At 72.2% G+C, this 18,320-nt stretch overlaps 2 protein-coding genes across 3 annotated transcripts; one reads left to right on the top strand and one right to left on the bottom strand.

Annotated features, from left to right (window-relative positions):
* Positions 1–992: 992 nt before the first annotated feature.
* On the bottom strand, positions 993–9,613 carry PSMD2 (proteasome 26S subunit ubiquitin receptor, non-ATPase 2). Its single transcript, XM_050712602.1, is given in 27 exon segments — positions 993–998; positions 3,674–3,740; positions 3,886–4,015; positions 4,192–4,270; positions 4,375–4,543; positions 4,699–4,790; positions 4,968–5,113; positions 5,195–5,296; positions 5,390–5,416; positions 5,419–5,551; positions 5,837–5,853; positions 5,856–5,892; positions 5,894–5,924; positions 6,005–6,072; positions 6,074–6,103; positions 6,105–6,134; positions 6,478–6,524; positions 6,527–6,583; positions 6,780–6,926; positions 7,185–7,245; positions 7,427–7,571; positions 7,869–8,027; positions 8,118–8,342; positions 8,539–8,660; positions 8,824–8,988; positions 9,103–9,159; positions 9,496–9,613. Coding segments are annotated over 26 exon segments (2,313 nt in total). The 5' UTR covers positions 9,124–9,159; positions 9,496–9,613.
* A 953-nt stretch (positions 9,614–10,566) lies between these two features.
* ECE2 (endothelin converting enzyme 2) lies at positions 10,567–17,444 on the top strand. Of its 2 annotated transcripts, XM_035544612.1 has the most exons (20): positions 10,576–10,600; positions 11,770–11,783; positions 11,828–11,914; positions 12,340–12,484; positions 12,640–12,855; positions 12,974–13,098; positions 13,215–13,361; positions 13,454–13,519; positions 13,640–13,828; positions 14,043–14,185; positions 14,301–14,415; positions 14,688–14,798; positions 15,029–15,127; positions 15,220–15,297; positions 15,463–15,566; positions 15,650–15,760; positions 15,918–15,985; positions 16,736–16,926; positions 17,008–17,103; positions 17,268–17,444. In XM_035544612.1, exons 1-20 carry the CDS (start codon positions 10,576–10,578, stop codon positions 17,442–17,444), a joined length of 2,307 nt encoding a protein of 768 aa, XP_035400505.1. The 2 variants fall into 2 exon arrangements, with proteins under 2 accessions (XP_035400504.1, XP_035400505.1); XM_035544611.1 differs by lacking the exon at positions 11,770–11,783 and having other exon boundaries at positions 10,567–10,608.
* The last annotated feature ends 876 nt before the right edge of the window (positions 17,445–18,320 follow it).

The following is an 18,320-nucleotide window of genomic DNA, read 5'->3' as shown; positions in this document are numbered from 1 at the left end:
ATCCGAGTGACTTGGGAGAGAAAGGAGGAAAGAGAGGGGAGGAAGAGAGGAAAAAAAAAAATAATAACAAGAATAAAAAAAAAAAAAAATCAGCCTTGCAGCCCTGCCGGCGCGCGGAGAGGCCGCCGGGGCCGGCCTGCCGCCGGGGCCGCCGGGAGCACGAGGCTGTGCCGGGCCGGCGGGCGTGCTGCAGTGCAGCGCCGCAGCCCCGGAGCACCAAAAACCCCACCCACGGGCACGGCGACACACGGGGGGCCCACGGCCGCCCCGCCACAGACCCCCCCCCCCCCGCCCCCGGCACGGCTCCGGCATCCGGGAAGTGCCGGGCTGGGCGATGCCCGGTGCCGGGGAGGCCGGTGCCAGGCACGGAGCTGGCACCGGGAGGGGAACGGGGAGCACGGCGGGGGGGTGGCAGCAGCGGGAGCCGCTCGGTGCCGCCCGCCCCGTGCCGGAGACGTCGGTTTCGGTGTTGCGCAGGGAGAAGGGCCCTGCCCGTGCCGGTGGGGCCACCGGGGGTCCCCGGCACCTCCCGGGGTCTCGCCAAGCCCCGGGCGAGGATTTTTGGGGAAGCCCCCCGGGGCGAGCAGCCCGCCACGGAGCGGCCCCGTGGGCACCCGGGACCCTCCGCCACAGTGCCCCCCAGTGCCCCCCGGTTCAGGCTCGGTGCCATCCCGAGGGCCTGGCCACCGGTGCCGGTGCCGCCCACCCGGGCGGCCCCCCGGCCCCAAAACCGCCGTGTCCGTCCGTCCGTGCCCGGCCCCGGCTCTCCTCCCAAGTGCCTCGGGGCTGCCGGAGCCGGTTTTCCACCGGGCACGGCCGGCACGGCGCAGGCCGGGGCTGGGCGGTGGCGGCGCCGGTGGCTGACGCAGCCCCCGGGACCTGCCCGACCGGCCGGGCTGGGGCGGCAGCGGCGGGGCCTGACCTCAGCCGAACCGCAACCGGGGGAAAGAGCCACCCCCCGAAGAAGCCCGGTGAGACCGGGGGGGGCCCGGTTAGGCCTGGGAAATTGTGCGGGCAAGGGCCCAGATGCGCCGGAATCACGCATCTTGGCGGCCGGGAAACGGGGACGAAGGTGAGAGGAGGGGGGCGCCCGGCGGGGCCCGGCGGGGGAAGGGTGGGAGGGGCCGGCAGGTAAGCGGAGCTCGGAGGGCGGGGGCATAGGGAACGAGCCCGGTTTTACGGGAGGTGGTGGATTTGAAAGGAGGAGGGGGGGGGGTGGAAAGGCGGGGGGGGGAGGGCAAGTCCAGCGTCGTCGGCACGCCGTGCGCGGTGCCGGCATCCACCGGGCCGACTCCCCCCACCCCGAGGCGGCGGCCTCTGCCAAGAGGAACACGTTGTCACTGCCGGCCGCCGGGATCGGAGAGAAGAGGAAAGCATAAAAGCCGGTCAAACCGGGAAAGAAGTGAAAGGCGAAAGCAAACGGGGGAAGAGTGCAAAAAAAAGGGGGACGGAGGGGAAAAGGGGGGGAGGGGTGCAGGGGGGTCCTTCGCACCCACGCTGCGCGAAAGGGGCCCCGACAAAGGGGGAAGAAAAGATGCGGGCGGCAGGGGGCGGGGCGGGGCGCGGAAGGGCGGGCGGTGGGGGGACAGGGGGGGGGACGCGCGGGCAAGTCACGGGGGGCACGTGCACCGGGGCGGCGGGGGAGGGGGACTCCCGCGGGGGGGCGGGGGTGGGGGGGGGGGGCTAGAAAAGGAAGTGCGGGATGAGCGGGGATAAAAAGAGAAAACCCGGCGGTTCGGGGCGCGCGGGGGGTGCGTTGGGGGGCCGAAAAACGGGCGGGTCGGGGGCCCGGCAGAACACAGAGGCGGGGGAAGGGGGGAGCGGTGGGGCGCCGGGGGACCGGGAACCCCGGCAGTGGACCGGAAAAAGGGGGGGCGGAACCCGGCCGGGCGGGCGGGCGGCCCGCGGGGGAGGGCCGAGGGCGGCCCGGCCCCGGCCCGGGGGCCCGCGGCGCGGCCCGGCCCGGCCCGGCCCGGCCCGGCCGGGCCGGAGAAGGCCCGGCCCGGTGTGGGCCCGGCCCGGAGCGCCAGGGGGGGCCCGGAGGGGGGGGGCCCGGCCCCGGTGTGGCCCGGGGGCGCCCGCCCGGGCGTGGAGGGCCAGTGCCGGCCGAAAAAGGGCCCGGGGGCGGCCCGGCCCGGGGCCCCGGCCCGGTGTGGCCAGGTGTGGCCCTGGCCGGCACCCCGGCCGGCCGGCACCCCGGAACGGGCCCGGCCCGGCGCCCGGCCCGGCCCGGCCCGGCCCCGCGCCGCGGCCAGGCCGGCCGGCCCGGCCCGGGCGGGCCCACGGGGGGGGGGGGGAGGGGGAGGAGGCGGGGAGGGGAGGGGGGGGGCGGGGCGCGCCGCCCCGCTGAAGGCCGGCCGGCCCGCACCAGGCACGTGAACGGGAGGGGCGGGGGGAAGGGGGGGCGCCACGTGGTGCGGAGGGAGGGGCGGCGGGGGGGGGTGGGGCGGGTCACCGTTTGGGGCCCACCCGCCCCACTGTGGGGCCCCGCCCCCGGCGAGCCGGCGGGAACCTGCGGGGGCCTGCGGGACCCAAACGGAGCCCGGCCCCACACTCGGCTCAGCACAACCCAGCCCCGGGGAGCCGCAGCCCGCCGGGGCACACGGCCCCACCGCCCCGGCGGGGCCCTGTCTCTCTTCGCGCTCCACCCCCAGGGCTTCCGTCCCCCTCGGCCAGGAGCCCCCCCACGGGTCAGCCCCTTTCTCCCGTCTACCTCTCCCCCCCCCTCCTCCCCGCCCCCCAGGGCAGCGCAACAGGGGTGAGTTTGGGGCGAGGAGGGCAGGCGTGTGGGAAACTAGGACGTGCGGGGTTTGGAGAACACAGCACAGGGATCGGGAACAGAAGGCGGGTTTTGGGAACGGAATAGTGGGGCTTTCGGACGACAGAGTGGCAGGGTCTGGGGAAAACAGAACACAAGCCGGGTTTGGGGAAAACAGAACACAGAATCTTTAGGAAGGGAACCGGGGGTTGGGACAAACAGAAAAGTGTAGAATTTTTACGGATAACAGAATCGGCAGGGGTTTGGAAACAGAACAAGGGGGATTTAGGAGTCCAGGAGGGCGCTCTTCCCCTGCACTGCAGCCCACAGGGAGAAGGATCAACGCTGGGGGCGAGCAGCACCCAGGCTCCCCAGCCCCGAGGCATTGCGCAAAGCCAGCCGCCCCCCCCCGCCCCCCCCCGGGAGCGAACTCAAAGGAAAGACACACGGAGCATGAGTGGCCGCAGAGTTTATTTGCCTCAACTCTCGGCTATCCAAAAACAAAAACAGTTATTTACCCTACCCTCCCCCAATCCACCCCGCCATATTTCCCCACCCCACCACGCCCCGCCCCCACGCCCCGGCTCAAAACGTCGTGGTTGGGGTTCTTTGCTAAGGGGGCGCAGGATGACGAAGCCCTCGAGGATGGGGGTGACGGGCACTGCTCCTCTGGGCCGCCCGCCCGCTCGCCTGTGCGCAAAGCAGCACGGGGGTCGTGTGGGTCTGGAAGCACGGTGATGGGTTTTTTTGGGGCTTGCCCGCCTGGGCCACCACGGTCCCCACGGGCCCTGCGGGAGAAGCGGAGGTAAGAGTCCGGGGGACACAAACAACACAGCGCGGGGCCCCGTCCCCCCCTCCCCCCAGCACCCCCCCCTCCCCCAGCACCCCCGTCCCCAGCTCTGCTGCCCCCCTCACCTGTCCCACCCGAACCGACACGGGCAGAGGTCGCAGCTCCTCGTCGAAGGTGACCAGCATGCGGGGGCTGCAATGGCAGCGACGAGCCCGTAGAGGACGTAGTGGATTTGCCCAGGATAAACTGGAAGGGGGCGGGGGTAGGGGCGCGGGGTCAGCACCCAGGCAGCACCCACCCTACAGGGCAGAGGGGTCCCGAGCCCGCAGCAACTCACTGGTTGCGCACGTCCAGGAAGGACAAGATGACAGTCGCAGCCCCGACACGGCCACCTGGCTCATAGAGCTGCCGATCGCTGTGGTAGGGGCACAGCGTGAAGCGTCCCCTTGCCCAGGTGGTGTCATGCCCTGGCGTGGCAGAGAAAAACAACGTAAGGATGCAGTGAGAACAATTCCCGGGATCCCTGCCAGCGGCACCCCGAGGCCACCACCGCATCCTTCGCCCCACACAGGTAACCCACCTGCCCCTTCCCCCCCCCCCCCAAAAGCGCCAAGCGTGGGGCCATCACCTGGGCTAGCCGCACCATGAAAGGTTGTTGGGGTCCTTGGCGTGGTACTGGGGCGAGCTGCCGCAGCATGGGCAGCCAGCCTGCATTGTTTTACCTGGAGAACAGGGGGCACGGCCAGAATTAGGGTACAGGGCTTTGGTGTCCCCCCACCCCCCCGCCCAGGGACCCCAGGTGCCCTGGGCCGTCCCCCGGGCTTACCGCTGCCCACCATGCCATGGCAAAGATGGAGTTGTAGGAGACCTCGGGGTCAGCGTCGTGGGAGAACTTGCTGAGGGTGTCGAGGATGTTGAGCCGGGGGTTGGAGACCGAGATCAGCGCCAGGGCCAGGGGCACGGCCCGGCGCAGGGTGGGCTCCCCGTACCGCAAGCTTGCGGTGGGAGGGAAGGTGGGTGCTAAACCCTGGGTCCTGGCACCTCAGGGTGCCCACCGCCCAGCTAACCGAGGCCTACAGCGACGTGTTCTGTTTCCCCAGACCCCTTCCATTCCCAGGTCCCTGCCCAGCCCGTGTTGTCCCCCCGCTGCCACTCACCAGGTGACCGAAGGTGCGCAGGGCCCATCTCGGCGCCGATTTCCTCGCCCATGGCGATAAGCGCGATGCCCAACACCGCTACGCCCTGCGGGGACCGAGTGCTGAGTGCAGGCAGCCCCAGCCCCAAAGGCCAGGTTCCTACAGCCCCCCCAAGCCCAGCTGGACACGGGGAGCAGGGCACCCAGCTGGGGGCTGCCTTCCCCCAGCTCCAAACCCACAAGGGCCCAGGGACCCCTCGGAGGCAGCGCCCGCATTCCCCCACCTGGTGAGCCCCCATGTCGGCCGAGCTCTCTTTCTTCTCCTTCTCTTTCTTGTCCTTCTTGTCCTTGTCCTCCTCCTTCTCCTTGGAGTCAAAGTGCTCGCTGCAGATGTGCAGGAGCTGCTGCACCTTCAGGACGTTCCCCGAGCCTGGGGGGAGAGCGGCGCGCCGGGATCAGCGGACGGAGGGCCCCGGACCCGTTCCCCTCGGCCTCCCTCAGCCCAACTCACCCGCGTAGGCGCAGATGTCCACCAGGGTGTTGGCGAAGCTGCGGAAGGGCTCGGACACCACCTCCAGCGCCGCCAGGATGGCCTCGATCGCCTCTCCTTTCCCTGCGGGGCAGCGCGGGGGTTAGAACCCAGCGCTGAGGGGTGCTCGTGCTCCCAGTCCCCAGCCCCGGGGCGGCTGGCGCTGCCCTCCCTTACCCAGGTGGTTCAGGCCCAGGCCCAGCGCAGCCACCGGGCGTAGGTGTCCTTCAGTTCCGTCTCCGATTTCTCCATGATGGTCTGGAGGATGGTCGAGGTGACGTCGCCGTTGCAGGAGCCCACGGATATCATCCCGCAGGCCAGGGCGGTCACGCCAGCCACCTGGAGAAGGAGAGAAGGAGATGCCGTGCGCTCAGGGGGGGCACAGAATACCCTTGGTCCCTCCAGAAATTTAGAATATTGGAGACCTGACGGCTTCCCACCCTCCCACATCATATGAGTGGCTCAGAAGGGGAAAACAAGGTCGTGGTTTGGCACAGCACAGCGCCAAGCAGGGACACGCGGAGCCCAAACGGGCTGCGGGACAGCCCTGGCATCCCCAGGAGCTGTCGGGGACCGGGCAGGGCAGCAGGACCCCGCGCACCCACCCCCTGCTTTGCTCCCTACCTCCATGCTGGACTTGAGTCTCCCATCACGGGCAGCAGCAAGGTGAGGACGTCCTCGGCGGTTGGAGCCCGCGTAGGCCAGCCCCAGGCTGCGGAGAGCCCGGAGGAGCGTTAGGGGGGGAGCTGCAGCGCCCATATACAGCCAGCGGGGCTGGGGGCAGGCCCTTACCCGAAAATGGCTCCGATCCGCATGGTGTTGCTGTTGTGGAGGACGTAGTCGGACAGGAGGGCCAGGGCAAGGGTCACACTCGTTCCTGACCCCTGAGTTTGACGATGCCACAGGCCAGGAGGGCTCCCGACTGCAAGACAGAGGCGCCGTCACGCAGCAGCCACCGAGGCACGGCGCTCGCTGTCAGGCAGTGACTAACGTCACCCCACGCGTTACAACCCTCCCCCCAGGACGGGCTAGCTGGTACCAAGTGAGCAACGCCACGCTGCAGCCAGCTCAGCAGCCCTGAGCTCACAGCTCTGCGAGAAAAGGACCCCAAAAACGCTCCGGGAGTTCCTAGCAGCTCCTCAACCCAGCTGTGAGCTGCTCCAAGGCCTGGGACGCCGGGCATCCAGCCCCTCCAGAGGCAGCCGCGCACACGCAGGCCCACCCCACGGGGCCGAAAAACTCAGGCTGGGGTCAGCACCGCTCACCTTGATGTAATCCTCTGAGGAATACAGGTACTTGTCGATCTGCGTGAGCCCCCGTCCACGTCCCACAGCAGTATGGTGCCCAGCGAGGCTGCGGCACTCAGCATCCCTGGGTTCCAGGGGAGAAAAAGCCCACGTCACCCCCAGGCGATGCGCCCCGCCTGGGCAGGAGGCGGCCAGGGACACGGGGCAGCCCCATGGGAGCTGTGTTCAACGGCCCCGCTTTCAGCGGGTCCCCAAAAGGAGCAGGGTCACAACCCCAGGGCTCTGGGCACCTCCAGCCCCTGCCCAGCCGGCTCTCTCACCGTGGTCCTTGTTCTTGTACAACCATTTATTGCCGTCGTCCGTCAGCAGCTTGTCTTGTCCGAAGGCAGCGTTCACGAAGCCGTTCACGAAGGAGGAGGCCAAATTCATCCGGGCCGAGTCCACTTGGGAGCCGCTGCCCCCGAACCCTGGGGAGCGACGTCAGGATGAGCCAGGCAGCAGGGCAGCCCGGCCGCACCGTGCAGCTGTCCCACGTCACACACAGGCGAGGATCTGTCCCCCAGCGATGGGGAAGGAGGAGCCCGAGCCCACGGTGGGCAGCAGAGCCAGCTCCATGCCGGGCCAGAGGTCCCCCAGAGGTCCCCAGCGGGCTGCCTGCCCGCCCCAGGACCCACAGCAACGCCCCCCAGCCAGGGCCAAGCGAGGCCAGCGACACAAGCCCTTACGGTTATTTTCCAGGTGGGTTTTGTAAATATCGTCCGGCACTTTGGGCTCCATGATATCCAGCTGCAGAGACAGGGGAGAAGCGGTCACCTCCCCGCCCACGCACCGCAGGCAGCTGCTGTGCAAGGACAGCCTCTCCAGGTGCTGCCTGGCCTCGAGGGGACAGAGGATCTCTTCCCAGCTCTTGCCCCAGAGACCCCAGCTTGGGGCAGCCCCAGGGCTCTTTCCCCAGCCAGACGCTCACCTCTCTGGCCAAGGCCAGGAAGTTGCTGTTGAGCTGAACGTTGGACATGATCTCCGTCAGGTCCTCGTACTCCTCCACATCCTCGTTGAGCTCCAGGAAGACCCCGTGGCGGCCCAGCATGAAGGCCATCTGCTTCTGGACAACCCTGCACGGAGGGGGAGAGGCTTCGCAAGCGCCCAGACCCCAGCCAGCCCCGGCACAAACACAGGCTGACCAAACAGCAGACACCCACCCCTGCCCACCCTCCTCCGAGGGCACACGAGAGCAGCCCAGAGATGATCTGCTCCTGCCCATCCTGCCTTTAGGGACAAAAGTCTCCACTCAAGCCCCCAGATATGTTGGGCAGAGGCAGGATCCAACCCAGCTCTGTCTGGACGGGGAGCTGCACCCCCACCACACCGTGCTGTGGTCCCAGAGGGCAGGGAATTAAATCTCCGCTTACACATCCTTGCAGGAGGTGAAGATGTCCTCCACCAGCTCCACGTCATTGAGCATCAGGGCCAGGCGCAGGGCTTCGGGGTACCGGCTGAACTTGCGGAAGATGCCCAAGGCGCAGCGCAGGAGAGCGGAGTTCTCAGGCTCCGGGACGTAGCTCACACAGCTTGCAGGAGGAGACGGACAGACGGACACGAGGGTGAGCCACGCGGCAGACAGCAGGGCCGGGCGACCCGCGCCCACGCCGGCCCCTCACCTGGTCAGGTAGAGGCACACTTTGGAGTAGGCGTTGTCGTCGATGTACTTCTCCAGCATGTCCATCTGCTCGATCTCCATCAGCAGGTCGCAGGCCTCGTGCTCCGCGTTGTGAGCCATGTTGTAGGGCACGATCTCCTTGACCAGGGTGAGGAGCGTGTCCCGCTGAGCCTTGTCCGCCTCGTCGATCTCCTGCCACTCCTTGGCCACCTCCCCCGCCAGGTGCCTGCGGGGAGAAAAGGAGGTCACCACCACAAAACCGGCTTGGCCCAGGGACGCGGAGCAGCTGCTGACAGACAGCTGGGGCTGCGCAGCGTTTAAGGGGGCTTCGTGTTCCTGCAGGGCCCAGAGCTGGGGAAATCCCAGGGAAGTGCCCCCCAGGCCCTCCGTCCTTCCCAGGTCCCGCTCCCAGCCAGGCCTACCTGACGTATTCGTGCCCCCACGACGCCAGCTCCTCCTGGGAGCCCACCAGCCGGTACTTCAGGCACTCGCGCTCCCCGCTCATGGTCATGGCCAGAACAGAAATGATGTCTGCTGCAAAGCGCTGGGGGAAGACGGAGAGAGCGCCAAAGCTTCAGAACCCCTGGAAATGAGGGCAGCCCAGGCTGGCCAGGAGCACAGCGCCCTCCTTGAGCCCACACCGGCCGTGGCAGGGGGCAGAGGCACGGCCCCGGCAAGTTACAGGACGGCGGGGCGGGAGCGCTCACCTTGTTCTCCCCCGGCGCCATGCTCTCGTAGATCTCCTTCAGCTTGCCGTAGTGCGGCCGCAGGAACTTGAGGGGCTTGGGGACGGACGTCATGGAGGTGGTGGACGAGCGGATCTGCCGGCGCAGCTCCTCCAGGGCGGGGCGGTACAGGGACGTGTCCTTCTCCTGCATGGGGGGGGGGGGGGGAAGCGGGCCCGTCAGGGGGGCCGGTTTGGGGGGCCGGTTTTGGGGTCAGATCCCCCAGGATTGGGGCCGGGCAGCCCCACGGCGGGCACTCACCCCGAGGCGCTCCACCAGCATCTCCAGCTCGTCCTGCAGCTGCTTGTCCTCCTCCGACTGCGGGGGGGGGGGGGGACAGAGGGGTGAGGGCTCCGTGACGTCACCCCCCCGTGACGTCACCCCCCGTGACGTCACGCGGGGAGCCCCGAAGTGACGTCACGCCCCCCTCACACACACCACCGGGAGCCCCCCGCTGACGCCCCCGCGGGGCTGGGGTGGGGGTGGGGGTCGTCATCACCCCTCGGTGACGTCACCACCTCCCGGCGACGTCACCACCTCCCGGCGACGTCACGCCCCTCCGGTGCCCTCAGGGCCCGCCCGCCCGCCCGCCCGGTGCCGGCCGCCGCCGCCCCCCCGCCGTGACTCAGCGCGGCCCCGCGGCGCGGCGCCCACCAGCTCCTGCTCCTTCTCGGGCCCCGGCGGCTGCTCTCGCCGCTCCCTGCCCCACGGCGGCGCGGGTTTCTCGTCGCCGCCCGAGCCGGGCCCGCCCTGCACCCGGCTCTGCCCGCCGCCGCCGCCCGCCTCCATGGCCCCGCTCCGCCGCCGCCGCGCACCCGGCCGCGCCGCCGCGCCTGCGCCCTGCCCCGCCGCCCGCCGCCAATCAGCGCGCGCCGCCGGCCGGACGTCACCGCCGCGCGACGGAGGGGGGCGGGGGGCGTGGTTAGGGGGTGGGCGTGGGCGTGGCTTAGCGCGGTGGCCACGCCCCTCGCGCGTACCGGCACCGGGGCGGGGGGGGGAGCGAAGCGGGGGGGGATGGGGGGGCACCGGGACCGGGGGGGGGGGTAACGGGACCGGGGGGCGCCGTGGAGGCAGGGGCACGCCGCGGCCCCGTGGAGCGGCCGGGAGCGGAGCGGCGCTGCGGCGGCGGCGGGGCGCCGCTTGCAGCCACCGGGGCCGGTGCGCGTCCCCCGGTACCGGGGGGGGGGGGGGGGCCGGGAGGTGCAGCACCGACGGGGCGGTGCCCGGGTGGGAGCCCGGCGTCGGGTCCCGGGGCCCGTGTCGGCGTCAGGTCCCGGTGCCGGCGTCAGGTCCCGGTGCGGGTGTCAGCTCCCGGTACCGGTATCGGCTCCCGGTGCCGGGGCTCCGCCCGTGAGCACGGCGGGCGCGGCCCCCCGCCGTCACCTTGGCGCCGGGGCCGGGCGGGGAGGAGCGGAGCGGTGAGACCGGGCTGCGCCCCCCGGTGCCCCCGTTCCAACCCCCCCCCCTCCCCCCACGGTACCACCGGCTCCAGCCGCGCCCCCGGTGCCTACGGGCGGCGCCCCGCCGGTACCCGCCACCCCCCCACCCCCCCCCCCCCATCATCGCGGGGGCTCCATCCATCCGTCCGTCCGTCCGTCCGTCCCTGCCCGCTCCCAATCCCGGTGCCGGTGCCGGTGCCGGTGCCGCCATGGCGGAGGCAGGCGGCGCTGCGGGGGCCCGGCGCTGCCCGGGCGGGGAGCGGAGCTAGGCGGGAGGCGGCCCGGGATGGCCAGGATGAACGTGGCCCTGCAGGAGCTCGGCCACGCCGTGAGTGGGGGCCCGGGGGGGGGGGGGGGCGACAAAATGGGGAGGGAGGGAGGGGGGGGGGGGCGTACGGAGGGAGCCGGTGCAGGGCAGCCCCGGGAGATGGGGGGGCTGCGGGGGGGCTGCGGGGGGCTGGGCAGCCCCTCCCCGTGGCAGCAGGGATGGGGGGGGGGGGGGGGAACAAGGGGAACCCCCCCCCCCCCGGCAGCCCCCGGCTGGGGTCGGGTGGGGGGTCCTGGGTGGCCCCCCAGCCCCCCCCGCTCCGCCGGGGCACGGAGCCCAGCGGGGTGGGGGGGGTGCTGCGGGGGGGCGCCCCCAGAGCCAGCCCCTCGGGGGGGGGGGGGGCGGGGAGGGATCCGACCCCAAATTGGGGTGCCAGGAGGTGCCGGCAGGTGCCGAGGGGGGGGAGGGGGGGACAGCGGTGACAAGGGGACGAGGGCGGGTTGGGGACCCTGGGGGCCAGCCCCCGCCTCCCCTCACCCCCCCCCCCCCCCCCGCTGCAGATAACCCGCCGGGGCGTTAACTCTGAAGCCTACTGATGGCACCGGGCGCTCTCCCACCCGAGCACCCAGCTTCTGCCCCCGGCTGCCGGCTCAGCTCCGTGCCCCCCCCCCCCCCTCCCGGCTGGGTCCTTGGCAGCCCCCCCCAGGCCCGGGACAGGGGGTCCTGCCCTGCCCCCCCCCCCCCCCCGGCTGCCCCCCACCCCGCGGAGCCCCCGTCCCCCCGCGGCACCGCCCGCCCTGCCCCGGGCTCTTCCCTTTGCCCCGAGCGCCGCGGGGGGCCGGGTTGGGGTACGGGGTGGGGGGGGGCTCCCAGATGTGTCACCCCAGTGCACATCTGCATGGAAAGTTCCAGGCTTTGGGGGGGGGGGGGGGGGCGAGGAGAGGGGGAGGGGCAGAGCAGAGCCAGCGGTTGCCTGGTGACGAGGACCACGTCTCCGTGGCACCTGGCTGATGCCGCGGCTGCCATGGTGACGCGGAGGGATGCTCCGGGCCCCCCCCCCCCCCGTGTCCCCCCCCCCCCCTCAGCACCCAGCCTCACCTTCCCAGGGGCTCCGGGGGGGCAGCTTCCCAGGGGGGGAGCCCCGGGCTGAGCCTCCGAGGGAGGCCCCAGCGCCCCCCGAGCGGGGCACCAGCCCTCGCTGTGAGAGGCGGAGGGGGTGAGGGGGGGGGGGCTCAGCCACCCCCCCGAGGCCCCCCCAGCCCGCTCTGTGCCCCGGCAGATGCCCGACTACAAGCGCGCCACGCTGCAGGAGGACGAGGCGCCGGAGCCCGCGGGGGACGGCAGCGCCTCTCCCGACAGCGTGGAGGTGAGCCCGGACCCCCCCAAATCCCCTCTTGTCCCCCCCCCCCCCCCTCCATTTCCCGCAGCCCCAACCTGCCCGCAGCCGGGGGGGGAAGGGGTGGGGGCAGCGGGAGCGGGGCTGGGGACCGAGAGGCAGTCCCCGGGGACGTGCTGGGACACGGCCAGAATGCGGCAGAGAGAGCTCCTGGGCCAGGTTCCTTCCCTGCAGCCTCGGGGGCTGGCGCCCTGACCCCCCCCCCCCCCCCCTTCCCGGGGATGCTCCAGCTATGGGGTGACCCCTTCCAGGGGGTCCCAGCGCGGTCCCCAGCTCGGTCCCAAGCTCATCCCCGCGCCACCCAGCCCAGCCGGGGCACCCAGGGGCTGTAGCGGCGGGGGGGGGGGGGGGGGACACACACACAGATGCGATTTCGGACCCTGCCTCCTGCCCAGGTGGGGTTTCGGAAGGGGCCGGGGCCGCTGCTGAGCCGCCTGGCGTCGCGCAGCCACCTGGAGCTGGCGCTCAGCGCCGTCGCCGTCGCCCTGGCCCTGCTGCTCGGCGCCGCCGTCGTCGCGCTGGCCGTGCAGTACAGCAGAGGTAGGGGCGGCGTGCGTGTGTCCCCCCCCCCCCCGCCCCGTGCCCCCCGCGGACGGCAGGATTGGGGTGCTCTGCCCACCCCGGCGGGCGCTGGGGGCCTGGCCCCGCGGCGTGCCTCGGTTTCCCCCCCGCGCACAGCCTGCCGTCCCTGCCAGATCCCTCTCGCAGCACGTGCCTGACGGATGCCTGCGTCCGGGTGGCCAGCAAGATCCTGGAGGCCCTGGACCCGGCCACGGACCCGTGCCAGGACTTCTACCAGTACTCCTGCGGGGGCTGGATCAGGAGGAACCCGCTGCCCACCGGGCGCTCCAAGTGGAGCACCTTCAACAGCATCTGGGACCAGAACCAGGCCATCATGAAGCACCTCCTAGGTGGGCACCGGCGGGGACGCCGAGTTGGGGGGGCGTGGGGGGGGGGGACGCCCCCGGGTGCAGGCGGGCAGAGCCCCCCCAGGGCTGAGCCGCGCCCCCCCCCCCCCCACACACGCAGAGAACGCCAGCTTCAACTCGAGCAGCGAGGCGGAGAGGAAGACGCAGCGCTACTACCTGTCCTGCCTCAGGGAGCAGCGCATCGAGGAGCTGGGCGCCCAGCCCCTCGTGGAGCTCATCGACAAGGTGGGCGGCACGCGGACCGCCGGGCTGCCGGGGGGGAGGAGGGCAACGCGTCCCCGTCCCGTGCCCCCCCCCCCAGCTGGGTGACGGATGCACCCCCGGGGGCCGCCCGCGGGCAGATCGGCGGCTGGAACGTCAGCGGCTCGTGGAACCAGAGCGGCTTCATGGAGGTGCTCAAGGTGGTGTCGGGCACGTACCGGGCGACCCCCTTCTTCACGGTGTACGTGGGCGCGGACTCCAAGAGCTCCAACAGCAACGTCATCCAGGTGGGCACGAGGGGCTGCGGGCACCGAGGAGGGGAGGGGGGGGGGGGGGGGGCACCGGGCTGCCCGTATCGCCCCTCTGTGCCCCCCCCCAGGTGGACCAGTCGGGGCTTTTCCTCCCCTCCCGGGATTACTACCTGAACAGGACGGCCAACGAGCGGGTGAGAGGAGCGAGAGCCGCCCCCCCCCCTGCCCCCCCTGCCGGGGGGGGGCCAGGCCGGGACCCGTGGGTGGGGGTGTCCCGCAGACGGGACTGAGCCCGCTGCTGGGGGTCCCGCCAGGTCCTGGCCGCCTACCTGGACTACATGGTGGAGCTGGGCACGCTGCTGGGGGGGGCCAAGGAGCCCACCCGGCTGCAGATGCAGCAGGTGCTGGACTTCGAGACCCTGCTGGCCAACATCACCGTGCCCCAGGCCGAGCGGCGGGACGACGAGAAGATCTACCACAAGATGAGCATCGCCGAGCTGCAGGTGGGCACGGCCACCCCGCCGGGAAAAAAAACCCCTTCTGGGGACCCCTCCGGGTCCCCTCCTTGTGCCGCAGCCTCGGGAGCAGCGGGGAGCCGCGGGGAAGGAGCTTTGGGGCAGAGCAGGGATTTGGGGTGCTGAGGGAGCTGGGGACGTCGGGGCAGGGTGGTGCGGAGCCGTGCCAAGCGCCCGGGCGCCGCGTCCCCGTGTCCCCCAGGTCCTCGCCCCCGCCATCGACTGGCTGGATTACCTCTCCTACTCCCTGGCCCCGCTGGAGCTGGCTGAGACGGAGCCCGTGGTGGTGTACGGGGACGCCTACCTCCAGCAGGTCTCCGACCTCATCAACGGCACCGACAAGAGGTGAGACCCCCGCGGTGCCCGCCCCCCCTTTGGGGCTGAACCCTCGGCGGGGGCACCGGGCACCCCCCCGGTGCCGGTCCCGTGGCAAGGCGCAGCACCCCCTCTGCCCCCGCAGCGTCCTGAACAACTACCTGATCTGGAACCTGGTGCAGAAAACGGCCTCCAGCCTGGACCAGCGCTTCGAGACGGCCCAGGAGAGGCTGCTGGAGACGCTCTACGGCACCAGGAAGGTAACGGGGGGGGGGGGGGGGAGGTTTCCAGGACCACCCCCCGCCACCCACAGCAGCGCGGGGGCAGCCGGAGCGCCTCTGCCCTTGGGCTGCCCTTGGGGTGCTGAGCCCCGGATGCTGCAGGAGGATTTGGGGACTGTTTTTTTTTTTTTTTTTTGGGGGGGGGGGTCACTGCTGGGTGTTTCCCCACAGCCTGGGGGGCAGGGAGGGAGCAGGAGGAGGGGGCTGGGGCTGCCCCGGGGGTCTCAGGGGCTCCCGTCTCACCCCCGCAGTCCTGCACGCCCCGCTGGCAAACCTGCATCTCCAACACGGACGACACGCTGGGCTTCGCCCTGGGCTCCCTCTTCGTCAAAGCCACCTTCGACCGGGACAGCAAGGCCATCGTGAGGACACAGCCCCCCCCGTCCCCCCCAGTTCCCCCCCCCGGAGCCCAGTGACGGTGGAATGGGACCCCTGGGGTTGGGGTTAGGGGGGGGCCTGCCCGTGGTCACATCCTGCCCGAGCCACCCCTATACGATGGGCACCGGGGGGTGGCACGGGGGAGGGCACGGGGTGACGTGGCAGGGAGCTGACAGGGTGCGTCCCCCCCCCCCGCCACTGTCCCTGTCCCCAGGCCGAGGAGATGATCAGCGAGATCCGGACGGCTTTCGAGGGGTCCCTGGACCAGCTGGACTGGATGGATGAGACGACCCGGCAGGCGGCGAAAGAGAAGGTGCCCCTGGGGGGGGGGGGCGGGTGGTTGGGAGACCCCCCCCCCGGGCATTTTCCGGCCTCATCTCACCCCCGGGACCTCTCCCCACGCAGGCGGATGCCATCTACGACATGATCGGCTTCCCGGACTTCATCCTGGACAACAAGGAGCTGGACGACGTCTATGACGGGGTAGGGGGCTCGCGGGGGGGGGTCTGCCCTGCTCGCACCAAGCCCTGGAGGTCCCCTGGTGGGACGATGGGGGGGGGGGGGGGGGATGGGGACAGGGCACAAAACGGAGCCGCCCCAAAACCCTGCGTGGCCGGACCCGTCCTCACCCAGCCTCTTCCCCACCAGTACGAGGTCTCCGAGGACTCCTTCTTCCAGAACATGCTCAACTTCTACAACTTCTCCGCCAAGGTGATGGCCGACCAGCTGCGCAAGCCCCCCAACCGGGACCAGTAAGGGAGGGGGCTCTGGGAGGCACGGGGGGGGGGGGGGGGAAGAGGTGACCTGTCCCTGCCCGTGCGCTGTCCCCCCCCAGGTGGAGCATGACCCCGCAGACCGTCAACGCCTACTACCTGCCCACCAAGAACGGCATCGTCTTCCCCGCCGGCATCCTGCAGGCTCCCTTCTACGCCCGCAGCCACCCCAAGTGAGCCCGGCACGGGGCTGGGGGGGGACGGGAGGGGGCACGGGCAGGCGATCCCGACCCGGGGTGCCCAGGACGGGGAGGGGGGGGGGGGGGGGGGGGCGGGGGGCGACGCCGTGATCCCTCTGCGCTCACCCGGCTCTGCCCCGCCGCCCCGCAGAGCCCTCAATTTCGGCGGCATCGGCGTGGTGATGGGCCACGAGCTGACCCACGCCTTCGACGACCAAGGTGAGAGCCCGCGGGCAGCGCTGCCCCGACCCCCCCATCGCCTTCCCGTCCCCCCCCCCCCCCCCGAGACCCCCGCCCGCCCGCCCCCGTGCCCTCGGTGTGGGGAAGGGGTGCCGGGGGGGGGGGGGGGCGGCGGTTGCTTCGCCATCCATCGCATCGTGCGTGCTCGTGGCCGCGGCCACCCCCCCCCCCCGGCTGGCTGGCTTCCCCTTCTATGTCCTGTCTCCCCAGGTGGCACCCGCCGATTCCTCCCCCCGGCTTCTCTGTGCAGCTTTCGCTCCATCCGCTTGGTGAGGACACGGTGGCTGCAGCTCGGCCCCCCCAGCCCCGCGGCCCCCCCGCCCGCCCGTGGCCCCCCCCCCCCTCCCTCGCCTCCTCCTCTTCCTCCTCCTCGTCCTCCTCCTTTTGGGGCAGGGCACGGGTCCCTCTCACGTCCGCTCTGCTTTGCGCCTCTCACCGGAGCCAGCGGGGTTGAGCTGGGGGAAAACGGGGGAATTTGGGGTCACGGGGACAGCAGGGGACACCGGGATGGGGGGGGGGGGGACAAAAACATGGCTGAGCCCCGGGACAGAGACCACCTGGAGCAGGAGCTGGGGGACACCTTCTCCCCGGGGTGCTCCAGGTCCCCCGAAGTCCCCCGGGGTGTCCCCACGGTGCTCGGCAGTGCCCGGTTTGGTTACCCCGCAGCGTGGGCTCTGTGAGGGGGAACAGCATCCCCCGGCCCCGCTGCCCCACGGCTCGGTCCCGCAGGCCGGGAGTACGACAAGGAGGGCAACCTGCGGCCCTGGTGGCAGAACTCCTCGCTGGAGGCCTTCAAGAACCGGACGGCGTGCATGACGGAGCAGTACGGCCGCTACACCGTGCACCGCGAGAAGGTCAACGGCCGCCAGACGCTGGGCGAGAACATCGCCGACAACGGCGGGCTGAAGGCGGCCTACAACGTGGGTCGGGGCTCCCGGGGCGCGCGCGCGCGCGCCTCCCCCCCCCTCGTGGGGCTTCACGGTGCCTCCCCCCCCCCGCAGGCGTACAAGTCGTGGCTGCAGAAGAACGGGGATGAGAAGCGCCTGCCGGCCCTGGGGCTCACCAACCACCAGCTCTTCTTCGTGGGCTTCGCGCAGGTACGGTGCTGTGCCTTCCCCTCCCGGCCCCCCGGGCGCCACCCCCGCTGGTCCCCATCCCGCCTACGGGGCCGGAGCCGTGCCCCGGCGTTGGGGCGAAGTGTGTGTGTGTGTGGGGGGGGAGCTCCCTCCCCGCATCCCCCCGGCTGCTCCCGCTCCGCCAGGTGTGGTGCTCGGTGCGGACGCCCGAGAGCTCCCACGAGGGGCTGGTGACCGACCCGCACAGCCCCGACAAGTACCGCGTCATCGGCACCCTCAGCAACTCCCGGGACTTCGTGGAGCACTTCGGCTGCCCGCTGGGCTCGCCCATGAACCCCGGCCGCCACTGCGAGGTGTGGTAGCCACCGGGAACAGCCCGCGGGGACGGGGACGGAGGGCGCCGTGCCCGTCTGTACCCCCCCCCCCCCCCCCAACCCTCACCGGGCGCCCACGGGGCCACCGTGAGCCATCCCCCCCCCCCCAACGCGCCCACCGCTCCCCGCGCCTCCCGGCTCCTCTCCGGTGCCCAGCACGGGGCCCCCCGGGGATGGGACGGGGGGGGGGGGGGGGGCGGAGAGGCCGCGGTGCCCCCCACGACCCCACGGGGGGCACCGGAGCCGAGCCCCCCGCTCTGCCCCCCGGTTTCCCCTCGCCCCCCCCCCGTAGCCCGGTGCCCGCCTGCTGGGGCCGGGGGGCGGCGGGGGGAGCCCGGTGCCCGGTGCCCGCCGCTGGCTTCACGGAACGATTAAAGCAGCTTCCACCGAGCCGCCGCCTCAGCCTCCTTCATGGCGGCACCGGGGGAGGCTGAGGGACCGGGAAGGGAGGGACCGGGCGGGGACGGGGGCTGCGGGGAGGCACCGGGGCACGGGCCCTGGGGTGCGAAGACCGGGCTGTGGAGACCCGGAGACCGGGAGCGGGGGCCCCAAGGGACCGCGGCCCGACCCCCGCCCGCCTCAGGGGGCCTCCATGGCCGGGACACCGGTGCTCGGGCCCTCCCCGCCCGGTACCCGGTGCGGGGCCCGTGCCGCAAAGCCCGCCGGGATTTGTAGTCCTGGCGGCGCCTTCCCGGTTGCGGCCCGGCGCGAGGGATGCCGGGAGGTGTAGTTCCGCGCCCCGCCGCTCCCAACGCCCCGCCGGAGGGCCCGCACTGCATTTCCCAGCAGGCACCGCGCGGCGGCCGCGGACGGGGGCCTGGGCGCCGCCGGGCGGCCTCGGGGGCGCGGGGGGCGGCGGGGCCG

Source organism: Cygnus atratus, chromosome 9 (genome assembly GCF_013377495.2).
Source record: "Cygnus atratus isolate AKBS03 ecotype Queensland, Australia chromosome 9, CAtr_DNAZoo_HiC_assembly, whole genome shotgun sequence".
Lineage (NCBI taxonomy): Eukaryota > Metazoa > Chordata > Aves > Anseriformes > Anatidae > Cygnus > Cygnus atratus.
This window is presented reverse-complemented; position numbering and strand designations above follow the sequence as displayed.